Consider the following 24,039-nt stretch of genomic DNA (forward strand, 5'->3'; position numbering starts at 1 on the left):
GGTTCCCTTCTTTTAAAGAATGGGACGCCCTGCTCTGCAAAGGGTACAAATGAAATGTGTAGAAGCTTTTCCTTGGCTAGGATGACAGTAGCGCAGTAGTCCCTAATGACATAACTAGCAGAAGCTTCATCGACACTAACGGATGCATCAAAGTTAATTTTAAATAGTTTTAATGGAGGGACTCATTAAATGTGTTTCGGATATGGTAATGGAGTCTTGTATGTAGCGGGTTGTTAATGTTTGGTGGACGGTTCTGTCAAACTAGGAAACGATCTTACCATCAGTGGCAGACCATCACTGTTATGGTTGGTAATTAAAGACTCATCTTAGGTGGAGCAGTAACTTTGCACTGAAAAAGAAACCGTTGAAAGAGAAGCTCCTATTTCTTCTCTCTATGTGGAAACTCATATATAGCCAAACACACATCACTATCCGAGGCAATACGCCAATCACACCACTATCAGAGTTTTGAATGTTGGATTTTTTTTTTTTTTTTTTTGAGAAAATTGAAGTTGAGAGGATTAGCTCTTGGGTGAATCTTCTCCGAGTTCAAGCAATACTGCATTGAGTTGAGGAATCTTTTACAGTACGTAGGTGAAAAATCAAACCATGTGAACTCGTCCAAAAATCTCGATGTTGATAAATTCCTCCCACCAGCAGCCAGCGATAATTAGATAAAAAAATGGGGTTGGAGGAGGAGCCGCCTGTGCGTGTGGGGGCGGGCCAACGAGTGGCGCGTTGCAAACCGCGGCCGAACCACGTAGGAAAGCAGCCCTCGGCTCGTCTCGTCGCGACACGCCACGTCATCCCACCTCTATGTGAACTTGGACGCCTTGCCGTCCACCTTCCCTCTCCCCTTAAATATTATATAATTAATTCTCTCTGCTGTCGTCCGGCTTTTCTTACGAGAAGATAGAGAGAGAAAGGAGAGACAGACATGGAAGCGGAAAAGAGGAGAGGGGGAGGAGAGAAGGAGGATATGTCCCATGTGATTCATAAGGTGCCGGCGGGGGATAGCCCTTATGGTCGAGCCAAGCATCTCCAGGTACTTATTCGTAATCCGCTAATTAATTTAAAGTTCATAATTTTGATAAGATTTTGTTCCCCAGTTCTTCCATTCCTCAGGAGTGGTTTTTGTCGATTTTTGAATTAGATCTTGTGTTTTTGTTTTTTTTTAAAAAAAAATGGTGGAGATCTCCTCCTTCGTTTTATCAATTATGGTTTTCAGAAATGTTTGATCTATATATTTTCTCGTTACCAGCGGCCATAAGTTTTACAATTTGTATAACGAACTGTTTGTCAAGTACAGAATTTTTAACTTTTTGTTTCTTTTTTTTTTTTTTGGTTACAACTGCGATGAGCTGCTAAGCTTCCTTTCAGACTAAGTTTCGATTTCATGATTTAGATTTTTGTTTGTTTGTTCGATGTTTTATGTGCGATGAAATACTTGTGAGTTCACTTGGAGCTACATGGATATGACCAGTAGTTTCGTTCAAATCAAAGGGAAGAGCAACGAATGATTTCGAGATGGGACTGATCTAGTTTTGTAGAAGCCATTAGTTGAATCAGAATAAATAGAGGTGGGATAGCTCTCGCTTTTCATATGCGGTGATTAATTCCTTGCACCACATTTGTTGTTGTCTTGTCCTTATCTTTTTGAAAGAATCAAAAAACTTCATTATCTCTTTGGATGAATCGAAGAATTTCTTCTCTTAATACATGGGTCATTTTATTGGTCCAATAATTTTGCTGATTTTTTCTATTTTCCAAGAATCTTGAATTTTATGAAATATTCATAAATTGTTGAAGAATTGTTATTTTTTGGCTGCTGCTGCTTGTATGTATTGTTTTATCTCCTCTAAACCTGTCGGTTCTTTGGATAATCTTTCGAGGTATTGCGATCTTATGGAATTTTATTTGTTGTGATTTCTTTCTCAAATCTTAAGTTCCTTTCGAGCTTGTGAATGAACTCAAATTCATCATCTCATTTCACAATTGTCGATCGCTCTTGTGACCCAAACAAAAGAAGATCCAACTTCATCATTTGCAGGATGTCTGGCCTGAATTCATGAGGGGTTTCTGGACCAGATTACACACACAACATTATATATAATTAACTCTTGGATTGCATAAAAAATAAAGTAATTGCTAGTTAGTAATAAAACTATATAGTCTTATATATTATATTTTTTTATCCTCTCTCCATGACATGATGCCACCCCACCCTTCTTATATTCCAGTAGACATCACGTGACCCCTAGATCTAAATAGTGTTCTCAAGTAATGTTTCATGATCTATCAACACACTATCAAGTACAATTGTTGGAACCGGAAATCGTAACTATATAATGAGAGAATATCCCATCAAATGAATCAGCTTGTGGAGAAGGATCCAGAAATGGCGATCGTATGGTTTTGGAAGGCGATAAATGCTGGGGACCGGGTGGACAGTGCACTGAAGGACATGGCAGTGGTGATGAAGCAGCAGGACCGCGCAGAGGAAGCGGTCGAAGCCATCAAATCTTTCAGGCACCTGTGCTCCAAGCAAGCACAGGTATCCTTGGACAATCTCCTCATTGACCTTTACAAGGTATCAGCCTATTTTCTACTAACTACAAAGTATAACACTGTTGGATTATTTTAAACTTATCATTAAATGATTTTGAAAAACTAAAAGACCTCTTGGAAAACTAAAGGGTCTCTTGGAAATCTGAAAGGCCTCCCTGTAAAAAGTAATAGGCTTCTTGATAGATGAAGAGTTAAATACATAGAATTCTGCAAATGCTTCTTAGTATTCCATGCATGAATTAAATATTATAGAATATAAAAAGGCATCTAGGCATCTATAAATAGGAAGGTGATTTATCCATTGTGGTATGCGAAGCAAGTATTCTTCTTGTCATCTTTCCACCATAAGAGAAGAGTGTTTATTAGTTTTATATTTGAGATTCTTCAATTCTATCATTTGGTATCAGAGCCTTGTCTTGTTGAGAAGACTGATCCTAAGGGAAATGGCTAGTGATGGTGTGCAAATGCAAATCCCAAAGCTTACTAAGGAGAACTTTGAGAATTGGTGTATCCAGATGAAGTCATTGTTTGGCTCACAAGATCTATGGGAGATCGTTAATGATGGCTACACCGAGCCTACACCAGATCAAGAGAGAGGGTACAATCAAAATCAAAAGGAGACTTTGAAAGTTACAAAGAGGAGAGACAAGAAAGCTTTGTTTCAATTGTATCAAGCCTTGGATGAGGTGACATTTGAAAGAATTGCTGAAGCAACTTTTGCAAAGCAAGCATGTGATACTCTCTCCATCATATTTAAAGGAGAAGAAAAAGTGAAGCGAATCCGACTACACCAACTACGGAGAGAATTTGAAGTCGCCACCATGAAAAAGACGGAGAATATCTTCAACTACTTTTTTGGATTTTGGTTATCGTAAACCAATTGAAGAGGAATGGAGAGAAGATAGATGATGTTCGAGTGGTGGAGAAGATACTTCGATCTTTGACACCGAGGTTTGAGCATATTGTTGTCGCTATTGAAGAAGCTAATGATGTGGATACTCTATCCATCAATGCGTTGATGGGTAAACTTCAAGTCCATGAACAAAAGAAGCAAAATAAAATTGAAGCAGTCAATACAGAGCAAATACTTCAATCAAAGGTGGAGGCCAAAGATAAAAAAGGAAAGGATCAAGGGCAATCTCAAGCATTTCGAGATGCTAGTAGCAACATAAGAGGTGGTAGCAACAACTACCGTGGTCGTGGTCGAGGCCGTAGTCATGGTCGAGGAGGCTACAATGGTGGAAGAGGCCGAACTCTAAATTTCAACAATGGAAGAGGTGGTAGAAGAGGTGAACATGATCGAGGTAGAAGATTAAACGGAGGTCGTGACCAAGCAAGATCCAATGTTCAATGCTATAATTATCACAAATATGGGCATTATAGATATGAGTGTTGGAACAATGAGCAAAGCAACTACTCCGAATCCAAAAACCAAGAAGGAGAGCCAACTCTTCGTTTGGCATGCCAACAAAATGGAGACTTGAAGAATGTGTGGTTTCTTGACTCAGGAGCCACAAACCACATGTGTGGAAGAAAAGACCTATTCGTGGAGTTGCAAGAAGGGGTGCATGGTGATGTGAAGTTTGGAGATTTCTCCAAAATTTTCGTCAAAGGAAGAGGCAAGATCATGATTCAACAAAAGAATGGTACGCCTGATTTTATTTCCAATATATATTATGTGCCAGACTTGAAGAGTAATATTCTAAGTATTGGCCAACTTTTGGAGAAGGGTTATATAATTCATATGAAAGGGTCATCACTAACCTTAAGAGATTGGAATGGGAAGCTGATTGCTTGTGTCCAGATGGCGAAGAACAGGATGTTTCCTCTTCTCTTAAAGACATATTCTCAAAAATGCTTGCAAGTGGATATCAAGAACCCTTCTTGGCTTTGGCATCTCAGGCTTGGATATTTAAATTTTGAAAGTTTGAAATTACTATCTAAAGATGGTATGGTGAAAGGTCTTCCGCATATATATTATCCAAATGAAATTTGTGAAAAGTGCACACTAGCAAAGCATACAAGAGCTCCCTTCAAAGGTGAAAAGTCTTGGAAAGCAATGAGACCATTGCAGTTGGTGCATACTGATATATGCGGCCCTCTTCCAGAATCTCATGGTGGTAACAAATATTTTATAACATTTGTTGATGATTTTAGTAGAATATTGTGGATTTATTTTCTTAAAGAAAAGTCGGCTGCACTCTCTACATTTAAAAATTTTAAATCTTTAGTTGAAAAAGAATGTAACTATAAAGTATAAATTTTGAGATCCGATAGAGGCGGAGAATACATGTGAAATACTTTCAGAAACTATTGTGATGAAGAAGGAGTTCGACATCAATTCACTGCTCCGTACTCTCCACAACAAAATGGAGTAGCCGAAAGAAAGAATCGGACCATCCTTGACATGACAAGAAGTATGTTGAAAGAGAAGAACCTTTCCGAGCAATTTTGGGCTGAAGCGGTGGCATGTGCAGCCTATCTCATCAATCGAAGTCCGACAAAGTTCATCAAAGGAATGACACCAAAGGAAGCTTGGCTACAAACCAGGAGTGAGCCACTTGAAGATTTTTGGGAGCATTGCTTATGCCCAAATGCCACAAGAGAAGAGAAAAAAGCTTGATAATCGAAGCCAAAAGTGCATCTTCATAGGATACAGTGAGCAATCCAAAGCCTACAAGTTGTATGATCCAATGGCAAATAAGGTAATCATTAGTCGAGATGTGGTCTTCAAGGAAGATGATGTATGGGATTGGACTGGCACAGATTCTCATACCAAATATGTACCACTTCATAATGAAGCTGAGGAGAACATAGAAGTGGAGGCTGCCCAACCAATATTATCACCAGCAAGATCATCTCCACCACCACAAGCTACACCGGCTTCTTCAAGTCATTCTATATCAACAAGAAGTCATGGAAGAAAATTTAGAAGTCTTAATGATCTTTATAATGAAACAAAAGCAGTTGAACAAGTTGATTTATATTATTTATTTGCTGATGTTGAACCTCTAACATTTGATGAAGCAGTGCAAAAAGCTGAATGGAGAAAGGCAATGAAGGAAGAGATCCATGCCCTAGAGAAAAATAATACGTGGGAGTTAACTACACTTCCAAAAGGACTAAAGGCGATAGGCGTTAAGTGGGTGTACAAAGTGAAGCATACTGCTAATGGAGAAGTAGAAAGATACAAAGCTCGCCTTATTGCCAAAGGCTACAAGCAAAAAAAGGGATTCGACTATGATGAAGTCTTTGCACCAGTTGCTCGACTTTTCACCGTGAAGCTTATCTTTTCACTTGCATCTCATCACAAGTGGAAGATGTACCATATGGATGTGAAGTCAGCATTTCTCAATGGCTACCTTGAAGAAGAAGTCTATATTGAGCAACCGGAGGGTTATATCTTTAAAGGCATGGAAGATAAAGTGTATAAGTTACGAAAAGTTTTGTATGGGTTGAAGCAAGCGCCCCGAGCATGGAATATACGGATCGATCATTATCTCTAAGGATACGGCTTTGTCAAGTGCCCCTATGAATATGCCACCTATGTGAAGAAAAAAGGAGATGATATTTTGATTATATGTTTATATGTAGATGACCTTCTTGTGACAGGTAGTAGCAAGGAAATGATTTATGAATTCAAAGTAGCTATGGGCAAGGAGTTCGAAATGACGGGTGGAGACTTTATGTCCTATTTTCTTGTCATCGAGGTAAAGCACAGAGAAGATGGCATCTTTATTTCTCAAGGGAGATATGCAAGAAATATTCTAAAAAAATTCAAAATGGAGAGTTGTAAGGAAGTAAATACCCCAGTGGCTTATGGAGAAAAACTTAATAAAGAAGGAGAAGGCAAGGAGGTAAACTCGACTCTCTTCAAAAGTCTTGTTGGAAGTCTTCACTATCTCACTATAAGTCGGTCCGATATTGTTTATGGAGTTGGTTTGATTAGTAGATATATGGAGCATCCAAAGGAGTCACATTGGATGGCGGCAAAGAGGATTCTTAGATATCTTAAAGGAACTCTTGATCATGGTATGTTTTACACTCATTCCAATGATGCAAGTTTAATTGATTTTTCTAATAGTGATTGGGGTGAAGATCTTGATAAACGGAAGAGCACTTCCGGTTATGTTTTTTATTTTGGTGCTAATGCTTTCTCTTAGAGCTCAAAGAAGCAATCTATTGTGGCACTATCTACATGTGAGGCGGAGTATGTTGTAGCGGCATCATATGTATGTGAGGCTATATGGTTGTGCAATTTGCTAGAAGAATTGGGTCATCCATAAAAAGAGCCTATAAAGATCAATGTTGATAACAAATCTGCTATTGAGCTAGCCAAGAATCCAGTCCAATATGGAAGAAGCAAATATATCGACATTAGATTCTATTTTCTTCGTGATCAAGTCAAAAAAGAAATTGTGGAGGTTGTGTATTGCAAATCAAAGGAACAAGTTGCTGATATATTCACAAAACCACTCAAAAGTGAAGATTATCAAAGGCTGAGGAAGATGCTTGGAGTCATAGCATCAAGATGAACAAGTTTAAGGGAGAAATTGTTGGATTATTTTAAATTTATCATTAAATGACTTTAGAAAACTAAAAGACCTCTTGGAAAACTAAAGGGTCTCTTGAAAATCTAAAAGGCCTCCTTGTAAAAAGGAATAGGCTTCTTGATAGATGAAGAGTTAAATACATAGAATTCTGTAAATGCTTCTTAGTATTCCATGCATGAATTAAATGTTATGGAATATAAAAAGGCATCTAGGCATCTATAAATAGGAAGGTGATTTGTCCATTGTGGTATGCGAAGCAAGTATTCTTTTTGTCATCTCTCCACCATAAGAGAAGAGTGTTTATTAGTTTTATATTTGAGATTCTTCAATTCTATCAAACACATCATATATATATATATATATATATATATATATATATATATATATATATATATATATATATATATATATATATATATATATATATATATCTTACTTCTATCCAAGCTGGAGAGAAAAAAAATCCAGTTGATCGAGTTTGTCGATAATGAAAAGTTTTGATGGTCAGAAATGTGGAAGGATGGAGGAGCAGATAGAGCTTCTAAAGCAAAAGCTGGGGATGATAATCCTTGGTGAAGCCTTCAATGGGAAGACCACCAAGACAGCACGCTCCCATGGCAAAAAGTTCCAGATCTCGATCCAGCAAGAAACTTCGCGCATCCTGGTAATTTTTTGTTGCTCCCAGTTATTAGTTTCTTCCAACCTATTACACTTAGTAGTCTCTATTCGTTAAATTACACGCGAAAACAATGTAATAGATATGGACATGCACACACAACACTCCGTAATCATAACATTTCAGCAAAAGTTACCCTTGTCGGCCTTCGGGCATTTCACTTCTTCAAGCATATGTTTCTGGAAATCCGTACACCTTTTGCCATGTGTCATGCAATCATATTCCCGAAGCCTTCCTTTATCAAGGCCACGAAAGCTTTCTGGTCTCAGATATCTTGCAAACTTTTTGACAGGGCAATCTTGGTTGGGCCTACATGCAACAAAACAACTATGATGCAGCTGAGGTAGTGTACCGCAAAGCTCAAATGATCGAGCCTGATGCGAACAAGGCCTGCAATCTTGGCCTCTGCCTCATAAAGAAAGGAAGGTTCGACGAGGCCCGGGCGGTGCTCGAGGAAGTCCTGCACCGTAGATATCCAAGCTCGGATGACGGCAAGATAATTAGCCGGGCGGAACAGTTGGTGCGTGAGATCGAACTGCAGCCTGCTGTTTCTCCATTGGAGGTGGGCTTGAGCATAAAAGAGGAGATCATGGAGAGATTGGATCTCGTGATGAACGAGTGGGCCCCGTTCAGATCCAAGAGGTTACCAATATTTGAGGAGATTTCCACCTGGAGAGACCACATAGCTTGTTGATTCTTTTAGCTAGTCTGTCTTTGCCGGTCTGTAATGTTAGGATAGAAAATGTTTACTTGTTGGACTTTCTTTTACTTCTAGCAATATGTTTAGCCAAAAAAAAAAAACATCTACTATAAAGAATCAATATGAAGAATTCCTACATAATTAAAAATCCTTATAAACTACATACGAAGCAAGTGTTACAAAAAAAAGAAACAATTACTCCAAATTATAAAAATTATAAGGTCACAACCAACCAACTTCCAGTAGGTTGGATTGCACTCATGGATATATAGTTACAAATGGTCACTACTCTTCTGATCCTCCTGTCAGTTCAGTACTGCAGCATCTCCAGCGTTGCGAGCATTCTCCAGACTAACCAAACCATTTGGATGTACTTTCTTTCTTAATCCGAAGAATAAACCTTTGTTGGGCTTCTTCTCTTTGGACCTCTTTCCCCCCATCTCTTCTTCCATTCTCTTCATCTTCTCCTTGTGGATCTTCCTCATGACATAGGCTTGAGCAAAGTCTCCTCCCATCATGGATGCCATCGCTTGAATGAGTAGAAAGCCAACTACACTCTTCCTTTTTCTTCTCCTTCCTCTTCCTCTCCTTCTCCTCGTTCAGACCGTGGGGTTGTGGAGTTTCCGGCCACTGGGGATGGATTTATATGTTAGGAAAGAAAATGTTAGGAAAGAAGATGTTTATATGTTAGGATAGAAAATGTGTTTGAGACGAAAACTTCATCATTGGTCTCGACATTAAGTTTCTCAGTGCAGAATAAAACAGCTTTTACATAAGGGTTCCAAGGAAAATTCCCTCTTGTATGATGAGATGAGAAAAGTTGCATGGGACTTTTCTGGTTGTTACGTATTCTCTTTTGATTGACGAGCCATAGACGTCTGGCCTCGTTGTTTGACAGGAGAATAATGCGGGACGAAACACCGGAACCACGTGTCGTGTATAGTTAGCATGGTGGAGTCGAGATGGGAAGATTAGCTGGTCCAAATAGACGTCCCTAGATCATACGTGATGGTCCGTTATGATGGTGAGAGCTGTAAGATCGACTGTTGTAAAGAAAATAATGGCTATTATTTGCCCATGAATTTATTCTGCCTTTTCTATTTATCTTTCTAAAATTATTATTCCAGGCGTTCCTCCAATATATTTTCTAAAGCTCGCAATCATGGCAAGCTCGATATCCTTGCAAATATATTTTCGAGGGAGAGATATGTACGTTGGTATACATACATATGTATGTATATAGATACGGAGGGACGTACATGTGTAAGTACTAGCTTCACTCTTATTGTCTCTGGCCCTGCATCTATAATTATTTCATTCCCTCGTTATTCCTGGCAAATTCTGTGCTCCATCCCGCCGGTGACCTATCAACAACCAGCCTGCAGTAGCCTAAGCAGCGAGAAATTACCACTGCGTTCACCACATGCCCGAGCGCAGTCAATGACGTCCACTGGTTCGTGTAGGAATCATTTATCAGGCATGCTGCTGATGCACCAATATACAGCCGCACGTTTGATATCGGTAAATCTTGTGACAAGAGGGTTTTGGATTTATTCAAACAGTACTAGTAATGATGAGATCAAATGATTGACTTATCTTCGATTTGGTTGGATTGATCCCTTTATTTAAGAAGTAAAAAAAAGAAAATAATCCAAAAACATACGAAACACTACCTTTTAGCAAATTTTTGATCCTCGTGCCAGTATCAGTAGATATTCTGCCTTGCAATATGGCTATGATGTCCTCTCTTATTTTTTTATTTGATATAAAAGATGGACTGAAGGAAGGATGGATGGAAGAGGAAGGATGGATGAGAGAGATAATAGATAGAATCCATCATTTTATATGTTTGATGAAACATAAAAGGACTGATGGAAATGATTTTCTCCTCTATTTGATATAGGAGGAATGAAAAGAAAGATATTTATATGTAATATTTTTATGAGACTACCTTTTAATAAAAATATTACCATTATCAATTTATTATACTTATTTATGCAAAAGAAATAAACAATGTATAAACTTATAATCATTATAACTTATAATTATATAAATATTTAATTTGATAAATAATTTGATAAATTAATTATTAATAAATTAATTATATATATTAATTATATAAATAACTAATTAATTTATATTTTAATTTAAATATTTAATTAATACTATACAAATAGTTAAATAAAAAATAGTAAATAAAAATAAAGAAATAGAAGATAATTATAGTTATTTAATTATGACTATCAAAATTATGTATTAAAATTAAAATAATTAGTAATAAAATTTAATAATATATGATTAGTAGTATATATAAAATGATATACAAATGATATGAATAAAAAAGTAAAAAAATATTATAGTTTTTTAAAAAAATTAATAAGAGATAATTTGTTAATAAAAAAATTCATTCATCATTGCTTCATTTATCCTTCCTCGCATCCTCGCAATTTAGGAGGATAAATATTTAGTAGACTGGAGTGGATAGATAATCCCTCCTTTTTCATCTATCCTTCTTTATCTTTTTGAACCAAATAGTGGATGTATAGAGGCTATCCATCCTTCCAATCTTATCCATTCATCCTCTAATAACTCTAACCAAATATAGGGTTAGAGTATAGTTGCAGAGAGAATTGACAATGTTTTATATGTTGATATTTTGGAGAGAATTGAAAAACTTAAAATTCTCTCCAACCAATTCTTAACTTTTTGTTCAGTTCCATATTGGATAAGAGAAAACTTAAGAACATATTTATAATAAAAACCCATCTATTAGACTTCATCAAAAGTTTAATAGTTTTGGACCAAACCATACATATATGCGGCCCAGTTCGCGTGCGATTGTGCCGTGCTGTGGCGAGGCCCATATTTTATTTTTCTTTATTTATTTTTTTCTCTAATGAATATGATCATTTTCCTTATTATTATCATTTTTTATTTATTTGGTGATAAGTACCATATTTTAACATTGCTTATGGTTAATCGATTGATTAATGTTTTGCCCCTTGATTTTCTACCCATTAGGCAAGTAAATATGTGCTTAACATTTTGTCCATTGGATTAGCCTAAATGGTTAGTTCTTGGGCCTATAAATTAGGCCTTTAGTAGGAGTTGGAATATCGAAGAAAATCTTGCTCTCTCCTCTCCTAATCTAAATTCTCTTCCTTTGAGTTTTCTTTTAATCGATTTCTAACCTGTTGAGTTGGAGCTCTATCATCCTCTCCATGATCGTATCTATAGAAAAAGTCCTTGGTTGAATCTTGGGGTGGAGTTCTTCAGATAGATCCCACATGAGGGTCAAGAATCGTCTTAGGACAATGCACTGCATGCCTCTGAAAAGTTATATTTACTGATTTCCTGTAAGATTTTATTATTTGATTATATAATCTAGTTGTTAGTTCGATTGAATCGTAATTGGCTATCATGAGGAATAAATTTATATTATGTATTCTCCACAATCCAAAATGAATAGGCCCTTTCTATTTGCGATTTAAGTACTAACAATATATGGAATATCATAGTTTAACAGGAATTGCATAATATTCATTTCATTGAATTGTTATACAATTAGGTCTGATAATTGTAGTATTTCTTTGAAATTTTTGCATATTAGTATATTTAAATTTATTTTTCTTGAAAAAAAAAGAGGAGAATTTAATTTTTTATTTTATAGAACAGAACATTGGCTCCTGAATTAAATTTATCATTTTCTAGTAAAAATTTTGTAAAATTAAATAAAAAATATAAAAAACTTTGCGAATAGATCTGTGATATGGAATCACTTAAAGAATTCAATGCATTCTTTGTGCAGATCTTATCTCCTTTAATCTTATTCCTTAATTTTCTCTTTTGATACCTTCCCACGGGTTCAAAGGATTTATCTAGCCTTAAACCTGATCGACACAATGGGAAAGAATTTCTTCGATGGTAAGAATAATTAGAAGCCTAGTTAGTTTCTCTAGGTTTGATATCTACTCTAGAAATTACTTCATTTCAAATCATCTTCCTCCAACACAGGATTGACTTCTAAATCTCCTAAAGAAATTGACTATTATTGTAAATTTAAAATACTTAGTTGCCTATCATATAATTATATGAAACATATAAGAAATATAAAATTTCGAAAGAACTATGGTAGGCTTTAGAGGAAACCTATACCCGAGAAAATGAGGGGGCTATGAGGTTTGCCATTCCAAACTTCCACAATTTTAAAATGGTGGACAATATATCCATCAATGATTAGATTTACTGGTTCCAAAATCTAGTCCAAAAGATCTATAGAGGGAGATCTATTCTTGATGAAATCTATTAAGTATCATGCTTGATATATAAACTTCCATCCTCTTGGTTCCAATTTGCCCATGGCCTTAAAAGATCTCAGTCTTTTCTCACTCTTAGGTTTGTTCTTCAATCTATTAGGATAGAAGATCAATTTAGACTTAGAAAAATTCAAGAAATTCAAAAAAAATAGCTTAAAGCCAAAGTCAATCTTACTAAATCTCAAAATCCAAGTCCAAATCTTAAGAGTCAAAATTTCATAGATCAAAACCCAAATTTCAAAGCCAAAGACAAAAATTTTAAAGGAAAGTATAAACCCAGGCACTAATATCAAAAGTCTAAACCTAGCAATCAAGTCCAAAGATGTAAGGAACAAGATGATGAGAGGTTTTGCTTCATTTATGGTCGAGACAGTCATCTTGCATCTCAGTACTTTTACAAGAAAAATAAAATTTTATCTACAAAAAGAAGAATACAAAGAACCAACACCAACCTAGACCTCAAGTTAATATAATCGAAGGAGAACCATTATCCTTTAGATTGTTTTCTTTTACTCCTTCTGTTAATTTAACCTATTTAGATTTAGAATGGTGGATAGATATTGGAGCCAACATCCATGTCTGTACTGATAGGTCTTAATTTTTCTCAAATAGAGAATCTAATGGAGAAAGTGTGAGTGTGACTAGATATGGGCACTGGACTGTGTCTGGCATGGTCCGACTCAGACCCATCGGGCCAAAGTTCAAACGGGCCATATCAGGAATGATCCATTTAGCTCGAATCTTGACCTAGCACGGTCCTAGGCCTAGGATCTGACGGGCTGTGCCAGGCACGGCACATGGTCCGTCAGGCCCACAAGCCTGATGGATGGCCTTTTTTTTTCTTTTCTTTTTTTTAAAAAAGCAGCTCAAACAAGCCGTGCCTGGCATAGCCTGTTTAAGCCCATTACGCACCGTGCCAGGTATGGCTTGTTTAGTGCCATTACGGACTGTACCAGACACGGCTTGTTTAAGGTTGTTATAGGTCAGAGATGATTCGTAATCGTTAATTTATTTTTTTTATTTTTTGGATAGGATAATGGCTAGTTTTTATTTTTTTACCATTTTAACCCCCCTAATAGCCATAAATCGACAAATTTTAGAGGTAATTTTAAAAAAATAAAAATATTAAGATTTCTATAAATACCTCTCTCCTCTTTTATTTTCACCATACTAAATCAATTCTCCTCTCCTCTACTACTCCTCCCACTACAACAGAATAGGATATTAACAACAAAAAAAATTTATTGCTAATAATAGATTTTCATCGCTAATAGTTATTAGCGATAAAATTATCATCGCTAATATTTGATCGTAAATAATAGCATCATTGATAATTTTTAACGATGAAAAAAAATTTTCATTGTCAATAATTGATATTACCGATGAAATATTTTCATCGTTAAAAAAATTATTTTTTTGAAAACTATTTATGATAAAAAAATTTAGTCATAAAAAAAGATAATTTGCGATGAACTATTGTATCGCTAATAAGAAAATAATTATTTATGATGAATATTATTCATCATTATTAATTTAATTAAAAATTTTCATAAAAATTAAATTAAAAAAAGTATTAGTGACATAAATTTTTATCACAAATATGATAATTTTTAACATAAATTTTTATCACTAATAAATTATCAATTATTTATGATGAAAATATTTTTATCACTATTAATTTAAATAAAAATTTTTATGAAAATTAAATTTAAAAAAAATATTAACGATATAAATTTTTCATCACAAATAAGATAATTTTTTATATAAATTTTTATCATTAATAATTTAATTAAAAAATTTATAAAAATTAAATTTAAAAAAATATTAGCAATGTACATTTTATGTTGCAAATATAGCAATTTTTAATGTAAATTTTCTTTGGTAATAAATTTTTAATCATTTAAGATAAAAATTTTTTCATCACTATTAATTTAATATAAAATTTTGATATTTTAAATTTATTAAAAAATTTATTTTCGATCAATTTTTCATCACTAATATATTTTTTGATAATCAATATTTCATTAAAAATAATTTTATCGCTAATAATTTACACATATTTTTTAAAAAAATAATTCAAAAATATATATATATATATATTTAATTTATATTTATAATATTTTTTATAAAATAAAAATAAAAAATTCATATAATAAATTTATAAATAAATTTTATCATTTTATTATATTAAATTAAAATTACAAGAGATCTAAAGTAAAAATTAAAAGATATACAAATAGACCGATAAGTGTCGGCATCTATAGAAGGAGAACGGACTGGGAAAGGAGAGTGCTTGGATGAGCTCGGATCGGCCTGCTGCTGTCTCATCAGCTGCATCATCTGCTCTATTTGCGCTATCTGCTCTATCATCTGGATCTGAAGCCGCTGGTACTCGTCTACTACAACAAAATAGGTTACTAGTGATGAAAAATTTTCATCGCTAATAATCTATTTCCATCGATAATAGTTATTAGCGATAAAATTTTTATCGTTAATATTTGGTCACAAATAATCGTATCGTTGATAATATTTTACGATAAAAAATATATTTCATCACTAATAATGATTATTTATGATGAATAATTTTCATCATTAAAAAATTTTATTTTATCAAAAATAATTTTTGATGAAAAATTTTTATCGTAAAAAAAATATTTGTGACGAATCATAGTATCACTAATAAATAAAAAATTAATAGTGATAAAAAAATTTTTATCGCTATTAATTTAATTAAATTTTTTTCTGAAATAAAATTTTTAAAAGCTTTTAGCGATGAAAAATTTACATCATAAAAATTTTTTTTACAACAAATATTTTTAATCATTATTAATTCAATAATAAATTTTTTAAAAACTAAATTTAAATAATATTAGTGATGTAAAATTTACATCATAAATATGATAATTTTTGATAAAAATTTTTGTAGCTAATAATTATTTATGATGAATAAATTTTTATTTCTATTAATTATATATAAAATTTTAATAATTTTATATTTATTAAAAAATTAAATTATCATACTAAAATATTTTTGGTGACCAATATTTCATCAGAAATAATTTCATCACTAATAATTTAAACATATTTTTTTTAAAAAATAATTTATAAATATATATTTTTAATTTATATTTATAATATTTTTTATAAATTAAAAATAAAAAATAAAAATAAAAAATTTATATAATAAATTGATAAATAAATTTTATTATTTTATTATATTAAATTAAAATTTTAAAAAATTTAAAATAAAAATAAAAAAATATATGAAGATGCCATCAAGTGTCGGCATTTGGAGAATGAGCTGGAGAAAGGGAGCACTTGAAAGAGCTCGGACCAACCTGCTGCTATCTCATCAGCTATATCGTCTGCTCCATCTGCGCCATCGACTTCATTATCTGGATCTGGAGCTACTGATACTCATCGACGTATGCAGCCAACTCTTGAGCTTGCTGCTCAGCCTGCTGTCGATCTACGGCAGCCTACTGTCGATCTTCGACAGCCTGTCTCTGCACCTCCGTCAGTCGAGCCTTGCACGCAGAATGGATGTCAGTCCAAGATGAGCGTGAGGATGAGGGAGCAGTGATCCCATACCCTAAATTTCTAACATGATAGGATCTCGTACCAAGCATCTGATCACAGATCTTATCATCTGTGGGTGTAGTCGAGCCTTCAGAGATAGGCTGGGATCTCTTGTCTGTCATACGGTTCGAAATTAAAGTTATAGCTATTTTAATTTTGTAATAAAAATCAGACTGTGAATGAAAAAATAATTGAAAAAATATACAAAGAGCTCCTGGCTCTCTGTTGTCCACTCTCCTGACCGTCGTTGGTGGGTCTGCTGGTAGATATCGATCCTACCAAAAAACTCGCCACTCTCAGCATCTCTTTGTAATTTAAGAATAATTAATTAATTTTTTTTTAAATAATTAAAGAATTATATGCTAATTAAAAGTTAAAAATTACCTACTATGTGCTCCATATGACGAGCGAACGACCTCGAGCCCCTACAATGCGGTACGATCTGTCTCGTCCGATTTACGATGTTCTGGGTACATCTTCTCTATACAGTTACCAGTCAAATTAGTAGATAATAAATTTAATTTAAGAATAAATGATTCAATTATTAAACTTTAAAAAAAAAGTTTGAATGTGTAATCTGATATGTCGGATCCTCGTAATACCGGCATATGATAGTCCAATCATCCATAGTGATGCTGTCATAGGGCTGCTGCCGCACTGCCTCTTCTCCATGATCCTGCACCATATGGTACCAATGCTGATGCATGTGATGATGATAATGTTTGAAACATAATGATAAATGAGTGTCCATGACTCACTGCATTCGATCCTCCTCAAAATCAATGATGTCGAATACACCCTACCAATAACAAATATTAGAAGAATACTATGCAAATTAAATATTGATAATATAATTTATTTTATCTATAAGTGGGTGTAGAAAATCTCTCTCTGAGCTGGTAGAATGTGACGTCAATCGAAAAACATCACGGAGGCATAGCTGCGGCATATGATGCCCAGCTCAGTCTGCCACGGCTTGCACCATCCCCTAATGGGCCTGGTGTAGTCAGGTGGTATCTTGATATGGAGACGCTGTCTCGGATGCTTACATTTCAAATGCTCTAGAGCGAGGTTCTTTGATGGATCTCGCCCTTGCCTCACTACCGATGAAGACTAGCCTGAAACAACAATAAATAAATCATTAGTACAATAGCTATCCAAATAAAAGAATCAAATTTTATTATATAAAAAATATAATAATATTACTCAGACCCGTCTTACTAGGACCCACCTCACTGGGACCTGCCAGTGCAGGACCCTCTGGCAATGGAGCCGGTGCAGCAATGAAGATCGGTGAAGGCACCTCAACCCTGAGGTAGACTGTGAATGTGAACATCATCGTTTGTCTCCTGATGCCATATCTACGATTTTTGACATATAAATGAATATAATATTGAATAATAATAATAATAAATAAATTATATCGTATATCATTATTGTAAGAGAAGATTGAACGAAGAATATAAATCTACTCATTAATATTTGTATCTTCTTCGATGTGTAGATCCTCCTCTGAATCATAATAATCGATATATGTGTCGTCTTCTATCTCATCATCATTTATGAACTGATCGTCGCCCTCCGACTCATCAAGATTAAATACAAAATCAGCTTTAACTTCGTTGGATGACAGATCAGCCCTATTCAAAGGTGCCGTTACAAGTTCTTCATCAACAAAAAGTTTGACTAATATTTGTTCTTTTTGCTGAAAAGCTTTCTATTTATGTAAATCCAAATTTTCTTCAATTTTTAATCGAGTTGGTATGTTATATACGCCCCTCGATATTATTTTTTGTACAACATATCAATTACCTCGATACTTTAGATTCTTTAAATATATTACTTATTTTGCTTGAGTTGCTAATATATACAACTCATTCTGGTACCATATTCATGTAAAATTTAGATTGATAAAGTATGGATCGATATGAATATCAATTTTTTTGTTACTAATATTCTACCATTCACACTGAAATAAGAATACAGAATTACTGAACCCATACTTCAGTTCTATGATATCTACCAATACACTATAATATTCAATCTCTTCTTCTCCTTCATATCCTATTATAGCAACCCCACTATTTTGGGTCTGTCGTTGCATCTCAAGCTCCTTTGTGTGAAATCTCATTCTTCCAATGATATAGGATGCATAGTGATTAACCTTTCGATCGAGATCACATACTAAATCGTACAACTAATCAGTCGCATCCACTTCTTTATTGAAATACTTATGTTTCATCTATATCATAACATAAAAAATTATGTTGGTCCAAATAATATTATTTATAATTAAATAAATAACGTATTACTAATATAACTTACAAGATCACCAAATTATTTTGTAAATTTTTTCCTATATCGATCATCAGCATCCGTATTATCTCTCTACATAGTATACTCTTATGCTCACTGCAACAAGTTATAATTTTTAATTTTACATCGAAATAAAAAAATTATTTAGAACATTAAACAGTATGATAAAATGGTACTTACTCAATAAAATCTTTAATTTCTTTATAATTATTTAGAACGTAAAAGTGTATCTTGAATAGCTTGTTCACGTCAATAAATTCATATCTCCTTGCACTAAGAGGTCGAACCGTTTATTTAAATATAGACAATGTCGGTTCATTGTCACCCCATTCACAGGCTGCATTACGATCTGTATGATTGAATCTTATTTCGATATCATCAAGATACATCGAGCAGAATGTAACATACTCCGTAGCTACATATGCTTCCGCTATAGACCCTTCAAGCCTTGCTTTATTACGCACATATTTTATTAGGATACATAAGAATTTATAAATAAAAATAAATTTAAATTTTAAAAATATATTTACATCTTATAATTGATATGACAAAGTGCGTATAATTTCTTTATCTTTCAATAGGATACATCCATCGATGATGTACCGGCCCAGCCAAAAGAGCTTCTTTTGGAAGATGAACAGCCAGATGCACCATAATATCAAAAAATAATGGTGAAAAAATTTTTTCCAACTTACAAAGAATGAGTACAATATCTTTCTCAGATCTCTCAAGTAAGTTAATCTTTAATTTTCGACAGTACAGTTCTCGAAAGAATACTCTCAACTCAATCAATGCAGTTGGAACATATCACCCAAATAGCCACACATGACCACAGGAAGCAAACGTTGCATCATCACATGAGAGTTATGACTTTTCATGCCAGAGATATTGCCGTCGTTATTCCTAACACACCGCGATATGTTTGAAACGTATGCATCAGAAAACTTTACGATTTTGAACCATCACAGAAATTCTTCTTTTCCTCACCAAACAGCGAATAACATGCATGTGACATAAAAAATCTCTCATCTTGATGAACTAAATATAATTCCGATCGAATTCTCATTTTTTGTAAATCAAGATGAGCTTTTATACCATCTTTTATTTTTTTTGAGATGTTTAATACAGTACCGATGATATTATCACAAATATTCTTCTCAATATGCATTACATCCAGATTATGATGAAGTAGTAGCTGCTTCCAATACGGTAGTTCAAAAAAGATACTTCGCTTCATCCAATTCAGCTCAGCTTCAGTACGCTTTCGCTTGCGAATATCTGATATTTTTTTAAATTAGATATTTTTAATTACTTCAAGTTGTTCTAAAATTTTTGCTCCACTTAACTTTCTAGGTGACGGACGTCAGTCGGACTTACCATCAAAATATTGATTATAACAGATCCTCCAAGAATGATTACCAGAGAGAAACTGCCGATGACCTATGAAATATATTTTCCATCTGTGCTTTAAATGTAATGAGGATGCATCCCTATTGCAAATTGAACATGTCAGATATCCTTTGGTGCTCTATTTAGATAAGTTTTCATATGCAGAAAAATCATTTATGGTCCATAGAATCGAAGCAAGCAACTTAAAATTACTTCAACTCATAAAATCATATGTCTGTACTCCATTTTTTTATAGCTCCTTCAGATCATCGATTAAAGGTCATAGATATACATCAATTTTATTACCTGATACTTTCAAACCCGAAATCAACAGTGACGTAAAAAAAAATAGTTCTTTCATGCACTTTCAAGGTGACACATTATATACAACTAGCATCACAGACCACATGCTGTAAGAGGTACTCAGATTGCTAAAGAGATTAAATCCATCTATCGCTGGACCAAGTCAGATATTACATGGATCACTCGCAAAGTGCGGATGCTTTGCATCGAAGTCTTTTCACACTAAAGAGTCGGTCGGATGGATAAGTATGTTCTCCTTTGAAATCCACTGCTCATAATGCTATTTCATTTCTTCAACTATCTTTGTAGACATATACAATCTTTGAAATCTTGAAATTAATGAAAAATATCTCAAAATCTTTTGAGGTGTCTTCTTTGCTTTCCTATTATCGATTTTGTATCTAGGTTCACCGCATTTCGGACATTCAATTGCCGGTTCGTTATCTTTATAAAATAATATACAATCATTTTTGTAGGTATGTATAGGAATATAGTCAAGTCTCAATTCTCGCATATATATTTTTACTTCAGAATATAATTTCGAAAGTCTTTCTCCATCGGGAAGAGCCACTTTAATCAATGTCAAAATTTGATCAAATGACTTCTGACTCCATCGATTCACGATTTTAATATGAAGTAATTTTATCAAAAATTCTAACTTAAAAAATTTTGTACAATTTGGATAGAGTGGTTCTCGTGGATCCCTTATTACCTTTGCAAACTGTTCAGAAGTCCCTTCTACCTCAAGTCGGATATTATGTTCATGATCAGAATTACTTTCAGATATAGTAGTACTCATACGTATATTTAAACAAGCATCCTGATGTAAATTATCTAATAATTCTCCTATACTACTACATTCGACAGGTCCAGCAGCATCACTATCATCTTCAATATCATCATCGTCGCACACCACTTCATTCGGATCACCCTCCCCATGCCATATCCAATAAGTATACTTTTTATCCAAATCATAATGTAGCAAATACTTTTCAACAAGTGTTATGTGACGATATACTATATTGATATATCTCTTGCATGGACACTTTATCCGATTAGCAATGTCAGCCTTATACCGTAAAAACTAATAAAATCTCGAACTCCTTTTCGATATTCAGGCAAAAAAATATCTCTAGCATTCATTCAACTTTTGTTGATATCAATCTAACAACAAACAAAAAATCATTAACAATAAAAAAAATTCAGTGGTATTCATCCGAACTGAATCTCGATCCAAATTTCGGATTGAATCACGATCCGAATTTTGACCAAAATCTCGATCTGGATCCAGACAGATTATTTTATATAAAATAATACATATTAAAAAATATAGACTGAATAGTAACACAAAAAATATTCTTTCACCAATTTAATGAAGTAAAAATGCATGATCCTATCCATTTCAAATCATTACTAACAGGTGTGGCCTTATCCCTTTCAAAAAAGTAATAATCTTATTATTATTATTAATAAAAATTTTATCTCATTATTATAAAAATTTTGATAATATCTCCTCATGGTTCTCTTAGTATATAGTGTGAATATGGTGCCTACGCACCCTATCCACCATATACCCGAAGAATAGTGGACAGATAACTGCTGAATACCATATAATAAAATAAAATATCAGTTATTAACAATAATAAGATTATTATTTTTTTAAAAAATCTGAATATGAGACATCCAAGAGTCGATCTTGATGAAAATCGACTCTTGAACGAGAATCTACGGCTCAATGCAATTTAACTACCATCTCTGAACATACATTCGAAGATGGATTTTTAATTTATCAAAAAAGAGTAACTCTACATTGAAATTTTTTCATCAAAAATTTTAATAGAGTTTTCTCTAAAATAGAAATATTTTTTATATTTAATTATAACAAATAAAAACATACAAAATAGTACATAAAATAATTAAATTGTAATAAGTAACAGCAATGTGCATCGTGTTAGTGGAACAAAAAATAATTAATCAAATAATTAAATAATTTTAGCAGTAATATTAAAAAATTTATACAATAAATATAATTAATCAAATAATTAAATAATTTTATTAATCAAATAAATTATTCTCCGATCTCGTCTCCACCGGCCGCCCCCTTCCCAACCCCATCTCCACTGGCCGATATCCTCTCCGGCCCTTTCTTCACCGACCGACACCCTCCCTGACCCCGTCTTCTCCTTTTTTTTTCTCCTTTTCTTTCTAGGCCCTGTCTTCGCCGGCCGACACCCTCCCCAGCCCCATCTTCTCTTTTTTTTTCTTTTTTTTTTCTTTTTTTCTTCTTTTTTTTTTTTTTTCTTTTCCTTTTCCCCCCTCCTTTCTCTCTTCCCTTCCTCTCTCCCCGCCGCCGCCCCCTTCCCGACTCTGTCTCCCCCAATCGCCGGCCACCCCCTCCCCGAGCCCGTCTCCATCGACCGACACCCTCCCCGACCCCATCTCCCTCGGCTACCCCCTCCCCGGCCCCATCTCCGCTAGCCGACACCCTCCCCGGCCCCATCTCTGCTGGTAGGCCTCCTCCCCGACCCCATCGCCCCTAGCCGCCCCATCCTCGGCCCTATCTCTGCCGACCCACACCCTCCCCAACCCCATCTCTGTCGCCGTCGACCGCCCCCTCCCCGGCCTCATCTCCGCCGGCCGACACCCTCCCCCAACCCATCTCTGCCACCGTCGACCGCCCCCTCCCTGGCCCCATCTTCTCTTTTTTTTTCTTTTTTTTCTTTTTTTTCTTTCTTTTTTTTTTTTTTTCTTTTTTCTTTTTCCCCCCTCCTTTCTCTCTTCCCTTCCTCCCTCCTCGCCGCTGCCCCCTCTCCAGCCCCATCTCCCCCAGTCGCCAGTCGCCCCTCCTCAGACCCGTCCCCACCGACCGACACCCTCACCGGCGACGAAGATAGGGCTGCCGGCCGCCCTCTTCCTGGCCCATCCCCTACTGGCCAAATCCTGCCCCCAAACCCATCTCCCCCATCTTCGGCCCCAGACCCCCTCCCCGTCGGCCCGATCTCAATCGTCACCGGCCTCTTCTCCACCGCCACCGACTGACCACTCTCCAACCCCCCGGTGGCATGATCAACACCAAAAAAAAAGAAAGATCGTTTAAACTGTTACCTCTGATGGATGCGGACGATGGCGTGGATGCAAGACGACGAGGATGATGGTGGGCGGATGCGGATGAGGGCACGAATGCAGACGATGGTGGGAATCGACGGAGGGGAGAGGGGGGAGAGCAGAGAGGGGTAGAGGGTGAAAAAGGGATTTTCACGCAAAATGGGAGGGGGAGAAGAAGAAGAGTTTCGCACGAAGAGACGTGATATGACGTGAACTATTAGTGACGAAAACTTTTGTCGCTAATAAATGTATTAGCGACAGAAATTCAATTTTCATCGCTAATAATTCATAAAAAAATTTTTTGATAAATAAATTTTTCATCAAAAAATATTATTTACGATAAAAAAAATTTCATCATTAATAACAATATTAACGATGAAAAAAATTTTCATCGCTAACAATTCCCACCAAAAAAAATTTCTCTATTTTTTTGCTAAAAAAGTTTTTCTACCAAAAAAAATATTTACGATAAAAAATTTCATCGTTAATTATTTTATTAGCGACAAAAATTTTTGTCGCAAATAATTCCACCCA

The 24,039-nt window shown here is 34.7% G+C and overlaps 1 protein-coding gene across 3 annotated transcripts; it reads left to right on the forward strand.

Annotated features, from left to right (window-relative positions):
• Positions 1-886: 886 nt before the first annotated feature.
• LOC105046436 (protein SULFUR DEFICIENCY-INDUCED 1) lies at positions 887-9,154 on the forward strand. 3 transcript variants are annotated; one of them, XM_010925021.4, is made up of 4 exons: positions 887-1,045; positions 2,378-2,590; positions 7,630-7,785; positions 8,090-9,153. In XM_010925021.4, the coding sequence occupies exons 1-4, from the start codon at positions 938-940 to the stop codon at positions 8,489-8,491; spliced, it is 879 nt and encodes a 292-aa protein (XP_010923323.2). In that variant the 5' UTR covers positions 887-937; the 3' UTR covers positions 8,492-9,153. The 3 variants fall into 3 exon arrangements, with proteins under 3 accessions (XP_010923323.2, XP_073116004.1, XP_019706820.2); XM_073259903.1 differs by having other exon boundaries at positions 2,378-2,554; XM_019851261.3 differs by lacking the exon at positions 7,630-7,785 and having other exon boundaries at positions 8,090-9,154.
• Positions 9,155-24,039: the final 14,885 nt, after the last annotated feature.

This window comes from Elaeis guineensis, chromosome 6, assembly GCF_000442705.2.
Source record: "Elaeis guineensis isolate ETL-2024a chromosome 6, EG11, whole genome shotgun sequence".
NCBI classification, from domain to species: domain Eukaryota; kingdom Viridiplantae; phylum Streptophyta; class Magnoliopsida; order Arecales; family Arecaceae; genus Elaeis; species Elaeis guineensis.